The sequence below is a fragment of the Leopardus geoffroyi genome, chromosome B4 (genome assembly GCF_018350155.1).
Source record: "Leopardus geoffroyi isolate Oge1 chromosome B4, O.geoffroyi_Oge1_pat1.0, whole genome shotgun sequence".
Taxonomy (NCBI): Eukaryota; Metazoa; Chordata; class Mammalia; order Carnivora; family Felidae; genus Leopardus; species Leopardus geoffroyi.
The window spans coordinates 31936447-31950761 of record NC_059341.1 but is presented as its reverse complement, the minus strand read 5'-3'; the positions used below and the strand labels follow the sequence as shown (position 1 = coordinate 31950761).

At 39.1% G+C, this 14315-nt stretch overlaps 2 protein-coding genes across 57 annotated transcripts in view; one reads left to right on the top strand and one right to left on the bottom strand.

The window, feature by feature from the left end:
* LOC123591360 (synapsin-1-like) overlaps positions 1–14315 on the top strand; it is a 111917-nt gene that overhangs the window by 97124 nt on the left and 478 nt on the right. For 5 of the 22 annotated variants that reach the window (XR_006709260.1, XR_006709267.1, XR_006709265.1 and 2 more), the window contains 3 exons: positions 4439–4502; positions 8172–8245; positions 13120–13556. The gene's annotated coding sequence lies outside the window, so the exon portion shown is untranslated. Of the gene's footprint in view, positions 1–4438; positions 4569–8171; positions 8246–13119; positions 13557–14315 lie in introns of those variants that run through there. The other 17 variants (XR_006709263.1, XR_006709261.1, XR_006709268.1 and 14 more) reach the window with 12 other exon arrangements.
* Positions 11975–14315, bottom strand: part of CREM (cAMP responsive element modulator) — a 70819-nt gene continuing 68478 nt past the window's right edge. For 23 of the 35 annotated variants that reach the window (XM_045465534.1, XM_045465547.1, XM_045465532.1 and 20 more), the window contains one exon: positions 11975–13124. In XM_045465534.1, coding sequence (XP_045321490.1) covers positions 12980–13124 — 145 coding nt within the window. In that variant the 3' untranslated portion in view covers positions 11975–12979. The remainder of the gene's footprint in view (positions 13125–14315) is intronic. The other 12 variants (XM_045465533.1, XM_045465538.1, XM_045465548.1 and 9 more) reach the window with 1 other exon arrangement.

Genomic DNA, 14315 nt, shown 5'->3' with positions numbered 1-14315 from the left:
TGATGCTGTAGCAATAAAAAAGGTGTGTGTGTGTGGGGGGTGTCACATTTATAATCTTTAAAAACTCATCAACAAGAGAGAAAAACAGCAGATTCCCACTATCTTCTTGACTGAGCAGGGTTCTAGATGCTTCTAATTCATCCCAGTTCCCACCCCAGGAGCAGTATAAGAGGAAGGTAGGTGAGTGGGGGGGGGGAAATCCCATAAAAATCACCTTAATACTCCCAACAAAAGAGAGACAAGTCAAAAAGATACATAGGAGCCCAGGGCTAAGTTTTCCTCAAGAACAGAAGATGCTGCTTTCCACTCACCATCTTGGTTGCTCTTTGCTAGAGAAGAAGGCAGAGCAGTGGAAATCAACCAGTGGTGATTATAGCAATAAATGGAGATTGGGGAAAATAGAAGACAAAATGAAAATAAGATAAGATTTTATGAGGAAAGAGGGGTCAAAGGAAAAATCAGAGTGGTCAGTTTCATCTCTTGTTTGTTTTCCTTTATTGATCTGTTGTCCTCAGCACCAAATATCATGTTAACTGGTGCTTTGACACACATGTGTTTAAAATCATACAAACCTTTCTACTATAGATTTTTTAAATCAGAAACGGGTGCTGAAAGTAGTAAAAATTTTTGGCATCTATAGAGATATTTTTTCCTTTTTAATAAATATGTGAACTATATTCATAGATTTATTAATACTGAATCATTTTTACATTCCTGAGATGAACTCCACTTATCTGGTCTCTATTATTCTTTAAAAGTACTGTTAAACTATATTTGCAAATAGTTTATTCAAGATTTTGGCTTCCATATTAAAAACCTAAATTGGTCTGTAATTCTTTCCCAATCTCTGGCACCAAGGCAGGTTGGTTTGACAGCCACCATGATGAGAAACTTCTGACTAGATTCTAGTTTATTTCCAGCTGTACCCACTGTCAGAGATAACAGGAAGAACTCCAAAACGTGAGCAAGACATCAGCTGCATTCCCTTGTTTCTGCAACTGTTCATGCTGTCTCTATTTGCCCTGAATGTATACATGGATACTACTACCACAGAGTTACACACACACACACACACACACACACACGTTTTCCTTTTGGAGGATCTAGGGCAGAGCAACTGGAAATGGATTCCTCTCACTGCCCAAGAAACCATCCTGGTAACCTGGAGGGGTTTCCAGATGCACAAAGACCTGTGCTGCCCATTCTACACCCTTTTCAGGACATAAGAAGTACATAAACTATCCACATATCGTTAATCAGGCCACCTATAGATATGTCTTGAAATGCACACAATGACCTGTCAGTATTGTAACTGGAACGTGGTGATTCTCTTTGTATCCACCGATAAGACACAAAGCCCAAAGACACACAGTGTCTTTGTTGGTGAACCTCTCTAGGCATAGAGGAGTCAGTGCCAGTTCTGAGTCTCAAATTTACATGGTATTCCTACTATTAACGCACACAAAATTTCTAGTGGAGAATGGAATGTACAGAATAGGATGAAGAGCTTGATGTGTACAATAAACAATTCCAGTCTTGATCATGAAACCCAAGACAACCATATACTACATTATATTCTTTCCTGTTATTCTAAAGTATCGAGATCAAAAATAAGAATTAAGCACCAGGATTCACAATTATTCAAATAGGGTCAAGACACCTCTATAAAAATATATAATTTCATCAGTGAAAATTTTGCCTTAAGTCCCAATATCTATTCCATTTCTTCTCCCTTTTTTTTAACCTTACAATGTGTTGAGGTACTTCAGAGTCCATCGAGGGGTGAGGAGGTGAGGGAGCAAAGGTTGATGGATTTTTAGTCTAATGTTCTATTGATAAACCTGATAAACCTGATCTGTTGATCTCAGGACCAGATCAACAGAAATGACAAATAAGCTTTGCAAAAACAGAGGCAGTGTTTATGCCTCTGATCCCTAACAGCTCGTACAGGGTGTAAGGTCCTTTGATTTGGATAAGCCTTCAATTATAAACAAATCCTTGAGTGGCAAATATGATATCAGTAAAATCATAATACTTTAAAAATACATGTTTAATCCCTTAATAGGCTTAATAACAATGGATCTTTTAATTTCTGAGTGTAGTCTTCACCTGATTGTGTGAAATGTACTCAACCAAAGATGTAATAATTCTGATTTTTTTTCTAAGTGTGGCTCAAAGCCTAGATGCTATCTGAAGAAATACAAAAAAACAAAAACTTAAGGAATACAATTCTTTTCTAGTTATTTTGAAATTTCCAGGCACTTCAAATTACAAAAACTACTTAACCATTTCTGTATCACAGCAAACAAAATAAAACCAAATTAGTTGACTATTGCAATGTGAAACACTCTTATTGGAGTGTGAAAGTGTTCCAAATCTGGATAGTGGTGATGATTGCACAATTTAGCAAATTTGCACAAAATCATTGAATTGTATACTTAAAACAGGTGAGTTTTATGGCATGTAAATTATACCTCAAGAAAGTTACATGCAACAAATTAGTTGCAATGCTTCCTATGACCACAGAATGTCAGCAAAGTCAGCCATGAAGGATTTTTCCATAAACCTAATTTTCTAAGAAGAAGCCAGCAACTGCTAGATATAGCTTTCACTACAGAAATGCCTTTGTTCTGGCTCTCAGGTGCTTGAAGTTATCAAAGAGTTAAGCATCAGGAATAAGGAAACATTTTCTTAAGTTTTTTTAATGCTTATTTATTTTTGAGAGAGAGACAGAGTGCAAGCAAGGGAAGGCAGAGAGAGAGGGAGACACAGAATCTGAAGCAGGTTCCAGGCTCTGAGCTGTCAGCACAGAGCCTGATGTAGGGGTCAAACTCACAAACTACAAGATTATGACCTGAGCAAAGTCAGACACTTAACCGAGTTACCCATGCACCCCAGGAAACATTTTCAAATGTTGTCTTATACAGATCTACAATGATTGAAGCTATCAAATCATTTTATTCATGGTATATACAATAAATAAAACTAACCAAGCCACAATAGTTTTGAATAAGCTATTCATTCTTACTGAAAATAACAAAATCATTAAAACTAGTTTTGGACTACTTATACATTGTAGTAAACATATAAACTTTGATTTTTTACAACTATTTTATCTTACATTGTACATTTTAAAGGGGAATTTTTAAAATGGTCTAATTCCCTTTAAGTTAGACAAACATTAACCAGTGAACTTTTCAAGTAACTAGGTAATATGAAGAAATCTTTTTTTTTTTTTAATTTTTTTTTTCAACGTTTACTTATCTTTCTTGGGACAGAGAGAGACAGAGCATGAACGGGGGAGGGGCAGAGAGAGAGAGGGAGACACAGAATCGGAAACAGGCTCCAGGCTCTGAGCCATCAGCCCAGAGCCTGACGCGGGGCTCGAACTCACGGACCGCGAGATCGTGACCTGGCTGAAGTCGGACGCTCAACCGACTGCGCCACCCAGGCGCCCCTGAAGAAATCTTTTAAAAGGAGTACGGTCTCTCTCATTACTTCCATAGATCTTCTGAAAACATAAAATACATTGAATTATAGGAAGGTAAACCTAATACACATTGAAAACCACAACTATTTCTGGGGTAAGACTTCCTTTTGCTCAGTGCAGCCCTGTTATGATTAAGGGCGGAGGAAACTTGTGAGCTGGAAATTTTTCTCTCACATTTTAAGCAGATTTACAAGTAAAGTTTACCTTATTTCTAAGGTTGGTCCAAATAAAGTTTTCAAGTGTCAAAATATTAACCTAGGTTTCCCAAATCAAAATAGATGCCCTGCCTTCATCATGAGGTCAGTTTCAATCTAAGGGCTTTTTGCTTTTGAATTCTGGTTAATACTAAAAGCAACGTGAATGAAAATTTCTTGGATTAATGATTTGAATACCAGGAATCCAGAAACTGCTCACAGAGATAAGAAAAAAAAGGATCTGATGAGATGATACTTACATTAACTTTTCTCAGAAATTTGAGGGTCAACTGTTTCCTTCACAGTATCACCAAATGTCAAGGTCAAAGTAGAGAAGACAGAGGTTAAGTGACATGTTAACTGATCTGGCCAAAGTGACAAAGGTGGTTAATTGAACAGTTAGGACTAGAACCAGGTCTTGTGGGCTCTCAGCCATAGACCCTAGATTCAAACACATGTCCAGGGCACCTGGCTGGCTCAGTCAGTTGGGTATCCAACTTTGACTCAGGTCATGATCTCACAGTTTGTGGGTTAGAACCCTGCATCAGGATCTGTGCTGACAGCTTGGAGCCTGGAGCCTGTTTCGGATTCTTTGTCTCCCTCTCTCTCTGCCCCTCCCCTGCTCATGCCCTGTCTCTCTCTCTTTCCTCTCTCTCAAAAATAAGCGTTTTTTAAACAAAATCACATCCGCTATTCATTCTGCAATTTATATGATCTGTAACATTGGGGATTTTTTTTGTTGTTGTTTCTGTAGTTCTTTCTATCCAGGGCAGATTTGAAAAACACAGATAACCACTGTCTGATTCAAGAACCGTGAAGTAAGTCATGAGACGATGCTTGGGATGCTAAATGCTCTGCAAGAAATATTCAAGTAATTAGTTAAGGTGAAAATGCCTTATGACTGAAAAATTACACATGGAATCCTAATGTGCTTTGGTGAATGAAGTCTATGCCAGCAGTGGAAGGGGCCCCTAGCTGTTCTGCAATCCATGGCAACCCAGTCTTTTTCACTCTCTACCATTATGCTGGGAGCTCCAGTTACTAAGCACTGGTCTGCCAACTTCCCCTGCCCTCCCCCAAACTGCATGATCCTATAAGTATTTCTGGAGCAAGAGCAACCAGGCATTTAATGACGTAAGTCATGTCTCTTGACTTGAAAGATTAATGGGTCAGGCATGTTATGTACCCTTGATAAAAGAGATTTGTGTTCTGCCCTTCAGGGTCTAAATTCCCAGCAAAATCCAGCTGGGTAGTATCAATTCAGACATCTCAATAAAAGGATAAATGAAACCATGCAAATAATACAGACCTATACTATGCCTGAAAAAATATGTATATTTTTTGCATTGTCTAAAAGCTGCAATCTTAGTGGCAGCAAATGTGTTTTTATTTTTAACACTATGAGCTAAGTGAGGAAAAGGATAGTAAGAATTCTGGCTGATCAAAGTAGCATACATGCCTGTGTATTTTAAAACATTTTTGTATGTGAAAAAAAATCTGTATTTATTTTTTTTTAAATTCATATTGAAATGGATTAATGTTACAAAATCTGGAATTTCTAACATTCTGCTATTATTCCTAATTTCATATATCACATCAAAAGTCCCTGAATTTCAGTTGTTCAAAGGCATAGCACTACTCTGTCACTAATCTAACTTCTAAGCAATTGCCAAATATCATCAGTGCCTTAATCTGCAATCACATTTTTTTGAACTTTCAAGCTAAGATAACAAAACAAATGCTGATCTTGACATCTACTAAGCAACAAGATATACTACATTTTTTAAGCTTGAAAATATCACTGCTCTCCCACAGTGAATGAAAGATGTACTTTCCCAGTATTGTCAATAATTTCTAGTGATATGATCATGCCCCCCGATCCTTTGGAACCCCACAGTCTAACAGGTTAAGATAAGAATTAAAATGCTATCCATGGCCACAACTGAGTGACACCCACACATAGTATGGGGGGCAAGACTCTTTAACATTGGTCTCATTTTCCATTATGTTCTAACCACCTAAAATATCTAATTATAAGCAATTCAAACAAAATCAGCAATTTTGCTGCAAAATGATTCATTTTAAAATCACTTACTTACCCATCAGTTTTTAAGCCTTCATAGACTAAGAATAGTTAAAACAGAATAAGGAGTTACAGAAATGGCACATGCATCATGTTGGGCTGTGGCTATAACACTAAATAGTCTTATATGCTCAGTAAATATTGGATGGGTGCAACCATCCATGACTTAGGGGAAAACTGGGTGAGGCCTGACCCCAGAGTGTGTTCTGCAAAATTTAATGTGCTTCAGAAACAGGAGTGCAACTGGGTAAAAATAGAAATGCTCATACCTACTAAATAAAAATTCTAGATATATGGAATGCCAAACAATAAACATATAGGTACAGTCATGTTATCCTTTATCTAAAAAGCTGATTTTTAATAGCTTCCCTATTAGGCTACTTACTTCCTCAAAAGTGTATCAATAGTTACTGTGTTTAAAAGGTAGCAATTTTACATTTTTTTAATGTTAATCTTTGAGAGAGAGAGAGACAGAGCATGAGTAGGGGACAGGCAGAGAGATAGAGAGAGACACAGAATCTGAAGCAGGCTTCAGGCTCCGCTGTCAGCACAGAGCCTATGCGTGGCTCAAACCCATAAACTGCGAGATCATGACCTGAGCTGAAATCAGATACCCAACTGACTGAGCCACCCAGGCACCCCTAAAACGTAAGAATTTTAAAGTTTATTCCTAAGTCAAAACCTGACACTGGTCTGCCATAAGTCCGTGCTTTCCAGAGCTCATCAAACCCTTGTTTGGTGTTAAGGCTTGTTGAGAGCTATTTGTTCTAGAGACCCTTACACCGTATGTCAAATGTCCTCATAAAGTAGTAGGCCATGACAGACCTGACAGGGTCCCTGCATCCTCCCACTGTTTCCCAGAGACCAGCGGGACTTTCCTACAGTGAGTGACAAGGCATTCTTTCATGAGCTTCCCTCTCATCAGACCAAAGGGGCAAAAAAAAAAAAAAAAAAAAAAAAAAATCAAGGCATCATGGTAATACAGATTACTATACTAGTTAAAAGGTCTGAGTATTCTGGTCTCTCCATGGCCAAGAGCTATCAGTAGTTAAGTAAATTAACCTGAAATTTGGCTTTCTTGTCTATAAAATTAAAGGAGTAAACTATAGTTGATCCTTGAACAATGCAGGGGTTGGGGTGCTGACATCCCCTTCCCTACTGTAAAAATCCAACCCTTTTGGCCCCCCCCCGCAAAACTTTAATAGCCTACTATTGACCAGAAGACTTAATGATAACAGTCAATTAACACATTTTATATATTGTGTACTGTATTCTTACAATAAACTAAGCTAGAGGAAGAAAATGTTAAGAAGATCATAAAACCCATTTACAGTTTTGTACCATGAAATAATCATGTACAAGTGGACCCATGAACTTCAAACCATATTGTTTAAGGGTCAACTGTACACTTTCGGGATTTCTTTCATCTTGATGATTTGACTTCAATGAGTACAACTGTTGATGTGATGTACCAATAGCCAGTTAAACTACAGAGTCATTTTCTTCTGATCAAAATCAGGGATTTTAGAAACCAGAGAAACTAATAAATGCTTTCGCTCATTAGGAAATAAAAAGTTGGAGATTTCTAGATCTAACCACTTGGAACCACAGAACTATCACCACAGCAGCCATCACCTGCTTGGCCAGCATGCACTTCTTATGGTCCCTCTCCTACATTTGATCCAGGCTAGGTCAGAGCCCTGAGGCAGAGGCATTGTGTCCCTTGCCTGGTTCTTTCATTTTTTTCTTTTTTTTTTAATGTTTATTTATTTTTGAGAGAGAGAGAAACAGAGACAGAGTGCGAGGGGGGGAGATGGAGAGAGAGAGGGAGACAAAGAATTTGAAGCAGGCTCCAGGCTCAGAGTTGTCAGCACAGAGCTTGCACAGGGCTTGAACTCATGAACTGCAAGATCATGGCCTGAGCCAAAGCCTGACACTCAACTGACTGAGCTATGCAGGCACCCCTCCCCTTGCCTGGTTCTGCTCTTGATCTTGAGCTCTGACAGCTATGGAACCTTGGGCAAGTTACTTGCCCTTGTCTTCAAGCCTGTTTCTTCATCTGCCAACTGGGGATGACAATAAAAGCACCAACACGTGTTGGGTTATGAGAATTAACTGTGATAAGCCCTATATGGCACATTGTTTGGTGCCTGGCACAGAGTAAGCACTCTGTAAATGGCAGCAATTATTTTTGATGACAGCCGCATGGTTATAGCATCCATAGAACTCAGCACATGACTGAAGAAAGTCCAAAAAAAAAAAAAAAAAAAAAAAAGTCCATGAAGTCACATGGTTGTCACAGCCCCTGGTCCTCTCTCCTTCTGGACTTACTCTTACTAATGCAACCTCACTTGTTGACTTGAAGGAATGAATGAACGTGCTGACTCTCTATATCTCTTTCCAGAAACTCCAGATCACACAGCTCTGACGATGGGATAATAATTTAAGGAAGCAGGTGGCATGATCGATGAATTAAAGGTATCTCTTTCACAAAAAAGAAACTGGTAATAGTGGTTGCCCTCCCAGGAGGTGGCATCAAATCAGGGACAGGAGACTGACTTTTCACCATATGCCATTGTAGCTCTTGAAATTTGAACCTCAAATATGTGTTACCTACATTAAAAAATGTTCTTTAACATGCTAATTTTTGAAAAGTAAAAAGTCAATTTGTAACTTAGAAGAGCATATGCCTTCCCCTCATGAGAGTTGGGAAGCTGAAAGTCCAGCCTCACGTGCCCTTCAGAGTATCTGAGTGCCCGTGGTTGCTACCCTGCCCATGTACCCCCACAACTGGGAGGTGATGGACAGACCCCATGGGAGGTGGGACAAAGAGAAGGAAAATCTTTCTGGTTCAGAATTATTTCAGGTTTTGACTGGTTTCTGCACAGAGGAATCAAAGGAATACCTACTGTAGATTTAGAGCAGGGCTTTATGTCCAGTTCTATTCTACTGCCCAGGGAAGGCAAAGACCTGAATTAAAAGAAAGAACAGAGAGTGAATGAAGTGTGTGTGTGTGTGTGTGTGTGTACTCCAAATAACCCATGCTGGCTCAGCTTTTCGATGCTCTTTTCCCAAATATTTTTCTGATAAAGAAATCTGAAAAAAACTCGTCATCCTTTTGAAAATTAAGAATGGCTTGGAAATAACAAGGGCCGCACTTTATTTGAGCAAGTACAATCTAGTACAACAAAGTTATATAACAAGGTTAGCTTTCTCCTTTTACTCATCATTTTCCATCCCTGATGGAATTAATTATGTGTGGGTGTGTAAAGAAGATGGCCCTGAAAAGAAATATCTTAAATCTCATTGTAAGCTATCACACAGCACCCCATGGCAAAATGGATCTTTGAAGAACAAACATGTTAAAAATGCTTTGCACTAAAATACATTTGGAATTCTAAAATGCATAAATATGAAACGTAGCTATGATAAAATGGATTTATATAGAATATTGAAATATATCATGCTCAAGTAGTTCAGAATCAGGCCTGTGTCTTTGGGACGACCTTAGAAAAGATGAGCCACATTTAAGTTCCTGAAAACCTTGGTACATACTATAAAACAGGAAAATCAGTGCATCATGGCTAGCCGGCTGGCTTGCAACTCTGCTTAGCTCACACGTGTCCAAATTGCTTCATTCTTTTTGGTTGTAGACTAGAAAAACTGTGTTGGTTTCACAAGTCCTCATTTGTTTTCAAAGTGTACTTTCAGCACGTAGGAAACAGACCGTACTGGACATTAAGAAGAATATAATAAAGAAAACCTAGAAGTGTGGTTGCTGATGCGAAAGGTCCTACTTCAAGCAAGCCTAGAGCTGAAACACATTTAAATGTGCGGCAGAAATTCATTTCCTTTATTTTCTCGCTTCAAATGATTTAACATTGAGAACTACCTAGTTAAATCTGAAAAGGAGGCGTAATCCCACGATTCATGATCGGTAATTTCTACATGCATAAGTCCAGATTCTGAAAATTATAGGAGAAAAGAAATGAGACACAAATGCAATGACAGCTGTGGATTCTACGCAACACTGTTCTACAAGGTGTACAATATCCATGCAGCTTCCAATTCACTGCTCGCTGTTTAGCGAGAGGTTGTAGTCAGTATCTGTTGAAGGCCGAATGGAGAGCTATCAAACTGTATTTTTAGCAGCACAAGTTTTTGTTTCAGGGACACACTGGAGAAGTAAGAATTAAAAGTTCCCACACACCTCTGAGAGCTTGGCCCAAGTCCCCTCTTAACAACCTCCACTTAACTTCCTGGACAGTTGAAGCACTCATGCGTCTTCCTTACGTTGTCAGCTGCCCACACACCATTCTCCCAGAGCCCCAGTTTGATCCAACACTGATGGCCATATGCTTCATAGAAGCCTGAAACCCTCTCAGCCCCAAGGGTAGAATCTTCACTAGTAATCCACTCCTCTTGCCAGCGATTGGTTATGGAGGGAGGTTCTGGTGAAAATCTAGCTGGTAAAACTCGAGGGAATCTGCTGCTGAAGGTCTGGTGTGCAAGTCTTCCTTGCTCTTAAAACAGGACAGAAGAATGGGGTGTGCCACTTGTCCCCTCTCCGGTGCCTGCATCTGTAGCAGCAATATCGAGATTGGGGGAACCAGCCAAAACAGGGAGCAATGATCTGGTCGTGAGGCCATTGTTAAGTCACTAAATTAAGCAAGCATGGGATTTCCTACCTCTGCACTTCTTGTTTGGGGAGGGCATAATATCTCCTCCTAGTTTAAACCACTGGGGAATGAGGAGACACCCGCTTTTTGTGGCCCCAAGTAATCAGATGCAATCGCCTTCCTCTGAAATAACAAGCTATTTTATAGAGCAGAGACCACAAAGGAACACACGCACAGGCTTTCCCTCTCTTGGAAACTAAACTCTTGTGCGAGGAGTAACGTTCTAAATTCAAGCTCCTTGGAGTATAGCGCATGCGCTGCATGCCCCGTCCCGAATACCCTCCTCCCCCACACTATCACGTACTTCAGACCCAGTTCAAAATCTGCCTCCTCCACGATAGTTTCTTATTTAATCCTTGCCTACATCTGCCTGTAATTCTAACATATGGCATTCACTGCCTCTAACTTTTTTACATCGTCTGCTGATCCTTGTGTCTCCCTCTCAGCTCCACACTGAGCACACATTTGATTTACAGCGACTGACTGAATATGAAGCCCCATTTTCCTTCACCTGAAACTTGGGATTTTCCTTTCCTCTTTTCTTCCTTGTCTTCTTTCCTCATCTTACTTCTCTGTAGAAGAAAAGGCAAAAATTGAGATAAAAGAGACTCGGAGCTCAGATTCTGAAGGTAGGTAAGTCTTTCTAAAGAAAGGCCCAAATGGCAGGCCCTACCTTCTGGGAGTTACAGATAAGGGAAAGAATTATGGCTGGTGGGGGCTGGGGGTACAGCAGTTAAGACACGATACAAATGACCTCCTGTTTCTGTACCTCCCTGACATACTGACCAGGTTCCACTATTGAAAGTAGGGGTTGGGGGTGGGGGGGACATCCTGAGCAAATCAGAAGTTATGAGAGAACATAGAGCAGAGTCTAGCACATGGTAGGCATTCAACAAATGTCTCAGGAGTGAATGAGAGATGACAGAGCATCTTACCAGTAGGGCTTCGGGCTCATACCTTGAAGGTTTTTATTATAAAAACAGAACAAAATGTAAATACCAGTAATAACACTGGTAGTGAACTTCATCTGAATGTGCTGACAAAAAAATCTTTGATCTGGTGTAGATTTCAAGATGTTTTGAAAGGGAAAATAAAATCTTGGGTTGTTTTGGTTTTTACTTTAAAACTCCTATGGCTGTTAGCTCAAACTCACAACCAGGGGCCGTCAACAGGAGATTTCCAGAATATCTGCAGAAAGGCCTACTCCATCACACAACCTGAATCTCCAGCAGCCACTCTTCTGTGTAACAGCTCTGGGGCCATCCTACTGATGAGATGGCGCAAAGGGCATCTGCAAAGAGCATGACCCAGTGTAGAAACAGGCTTCCACACATGTGAAGCTATGCAGATACATTTTTAACGTCAACTTTTAACACGTTCCAAATATTAAAAATTTGTCATAACTTTCATTAGGCTATTCATTCAAACCGACACTAAGAACTTTTCTGCAAGATCTTTTATATTACACAATAGAGTAAAAACTGTAGTAAAGGTTCAGATAGTTAAATGAGCACCACACACTACAAAGTGTAACCAACATGGTTCTATTAAAAACTCTCTTCAACTATGGCATTCAAGGACAGCAATACAATATTTTCTTTACAAAGCAAGTAATATAAAAATCTGCAAATGCCATAAATTCATTTATAGGCTATTATTTTCATATAGGCATATCATTAGATTCTTTCAATTTTTTCTTTCAATTCTTTCCTGAGGTATTTTTTTGTTTGTTTGTGGTTTGCTTTTACTGTACTGCTGGATGCATTATCTTGATCATCCTTTCCTAAAATGATTTTTAAAGACCTGCAAAAAAATTTTATTGCATAGGACACTATTCATGACACAGAGGTTAGGAACTGCAAATATGTGGCATTGGAACAAGTCTTACAAATACTGCATTTTAAGAATTTGTTACATACATTTTTTACAGCTGTCTCTTTAAAAAATTGAAGTTATAGCTAATAGTTAACTACGTACAGTGAGGCATTTTAGGAATGTCAGAGGTTAGAGAATATGATGAATGATACAAAGGAAAAAAGCCGTAATTCTTGCTGGCTATATATTGTATTGCCTTCAAAAGCAACTGTACATGTTGTAATCAGTTCATAGTTAAATATTTCTACTAATCTGTTTTGGGAGAGCAAATGTCTTTCAAAGTTTCAAGTTCCTCTATGAGCTTCTTGTTCTGAACCTCCAGCACTGCAACTCGACTCTCCAGACATTTTACATATTCTTTCTTTCGACGTCGACATTCTTTAGCAGCTTCCCTGAAAAAAAGTAGAAGCAAAGGGGGAAACAAAACACTTTTTTGCATGCTATTGACAAGCAGGCTGAAGTAAGCTTGCTAAATGTGATCATGGCTGCATTCCAAATCTTGGAACAGCGTTCCCAATTCAATGTCAAACACTAAGCCAAACTGGATTCTTAAGGGTCACAAGTGTCCCTTCCACAAGTCCACATGGCAATTAGTAGAATTGCTGCATCTCCTGCCTTGATTAGAGTTCATAGTAAACAAGGTCCAAGTCAAAGACAGTTACTCTGCTTTATGGCAATAAAGATCTTTGAGGGCCTTGAGTTCCTCAATGAGAGTCTTGTTTTGGTTTTCAAGCACAGCCACACGATTTTCAAGACATTTGACATATTCTTTCTTCTTCCTGCGACACTCCCGGGCAGCTTCCCTGGAACCAACACAAGGCAAATGACTACAGGAACAACTTCCCAGCACAATTCAGACCGGCTCAAATGAACTTCTGCCCCCCAAACTCAACAGCCAATCAATCCTAGGTAAGGTTTATACAAAGCCACACAACAAATGTAACCAAGCACATGCCTTTTATAAGATTACTTTAAAACAACAGGACCGACTTGAGAGCACAATTTGCCCATCATTCGTTGTGCATGGTGTTTTCTTAGGGCACACATTCCATGATCACAGTGACCAGAATGGTTTTCAGTAACCTAAAACAATAGGACCACATTCCCAAGTGGAAATTCTACAAAAACACTTACAGATCCTTTTAGGTCTCTTCGTTATTTTTGTCCACCAAAAGCCACATATTCCATCACAATGAATTAACTTTATTTGATCAAAAATACTGGAAAAAATTAATCCTCAGAAACTTGAAATGTCATTATTGGAGATTTTGATTCTTCAAGACTAAATACCAGTAAAACAAATAAGCTCAACCACGACTGCAAGAAGCAGTTTATTGGCTAGAAAACAACCTGGATACAGACAACAGGAAGCAAGTCATGTACATTTTCATGAACCAAAATGAAATGGACTCTGCTTTTGAAAATTAAGGAAGAGAAGAAGGGAGGGTACATAATACAACACTCAGTAATTCAGATAATTTAAAGCCATGAAGTGAAAGCACCACAATTAAAATTTTGGAAAGGAAGCTACTACATAACCCAAAAGTGTATTTCAAGACTGTTTTCTAATCAAGTGCATTAATTACCCAATATACGGATTGTTGAAGCACTGTAGGCATGCCCAAAGGACAGACCAGCCAAAGCAACAAACACAAACAGATGAGCTAGTCATTTTCATGTATAGCCCCACCAAAAAAGAATAAATACAGCCAACATTTTTCTCTTTCTCCTGATTTTTAGGGTGGGAGGGGGTGGCAACCACATCATTTAAGTCCTCTGTAGAATGCACCCTCTGATAACAGTGTTATTTTGGAGTAGTCAACTGAAAATAACTGCCTTTGGGGTGTGCTTCATATCCAAAAAGCCTACACTGAAACAGATAACTCACACATATATTAACAAAAGCTGTGTTGGATGGCTGAACACCAGTTACTATAATGCCTACTCACAGTGCCCCAATTCTGAACCAGGAGTGATGTGCACAATAGATTTGG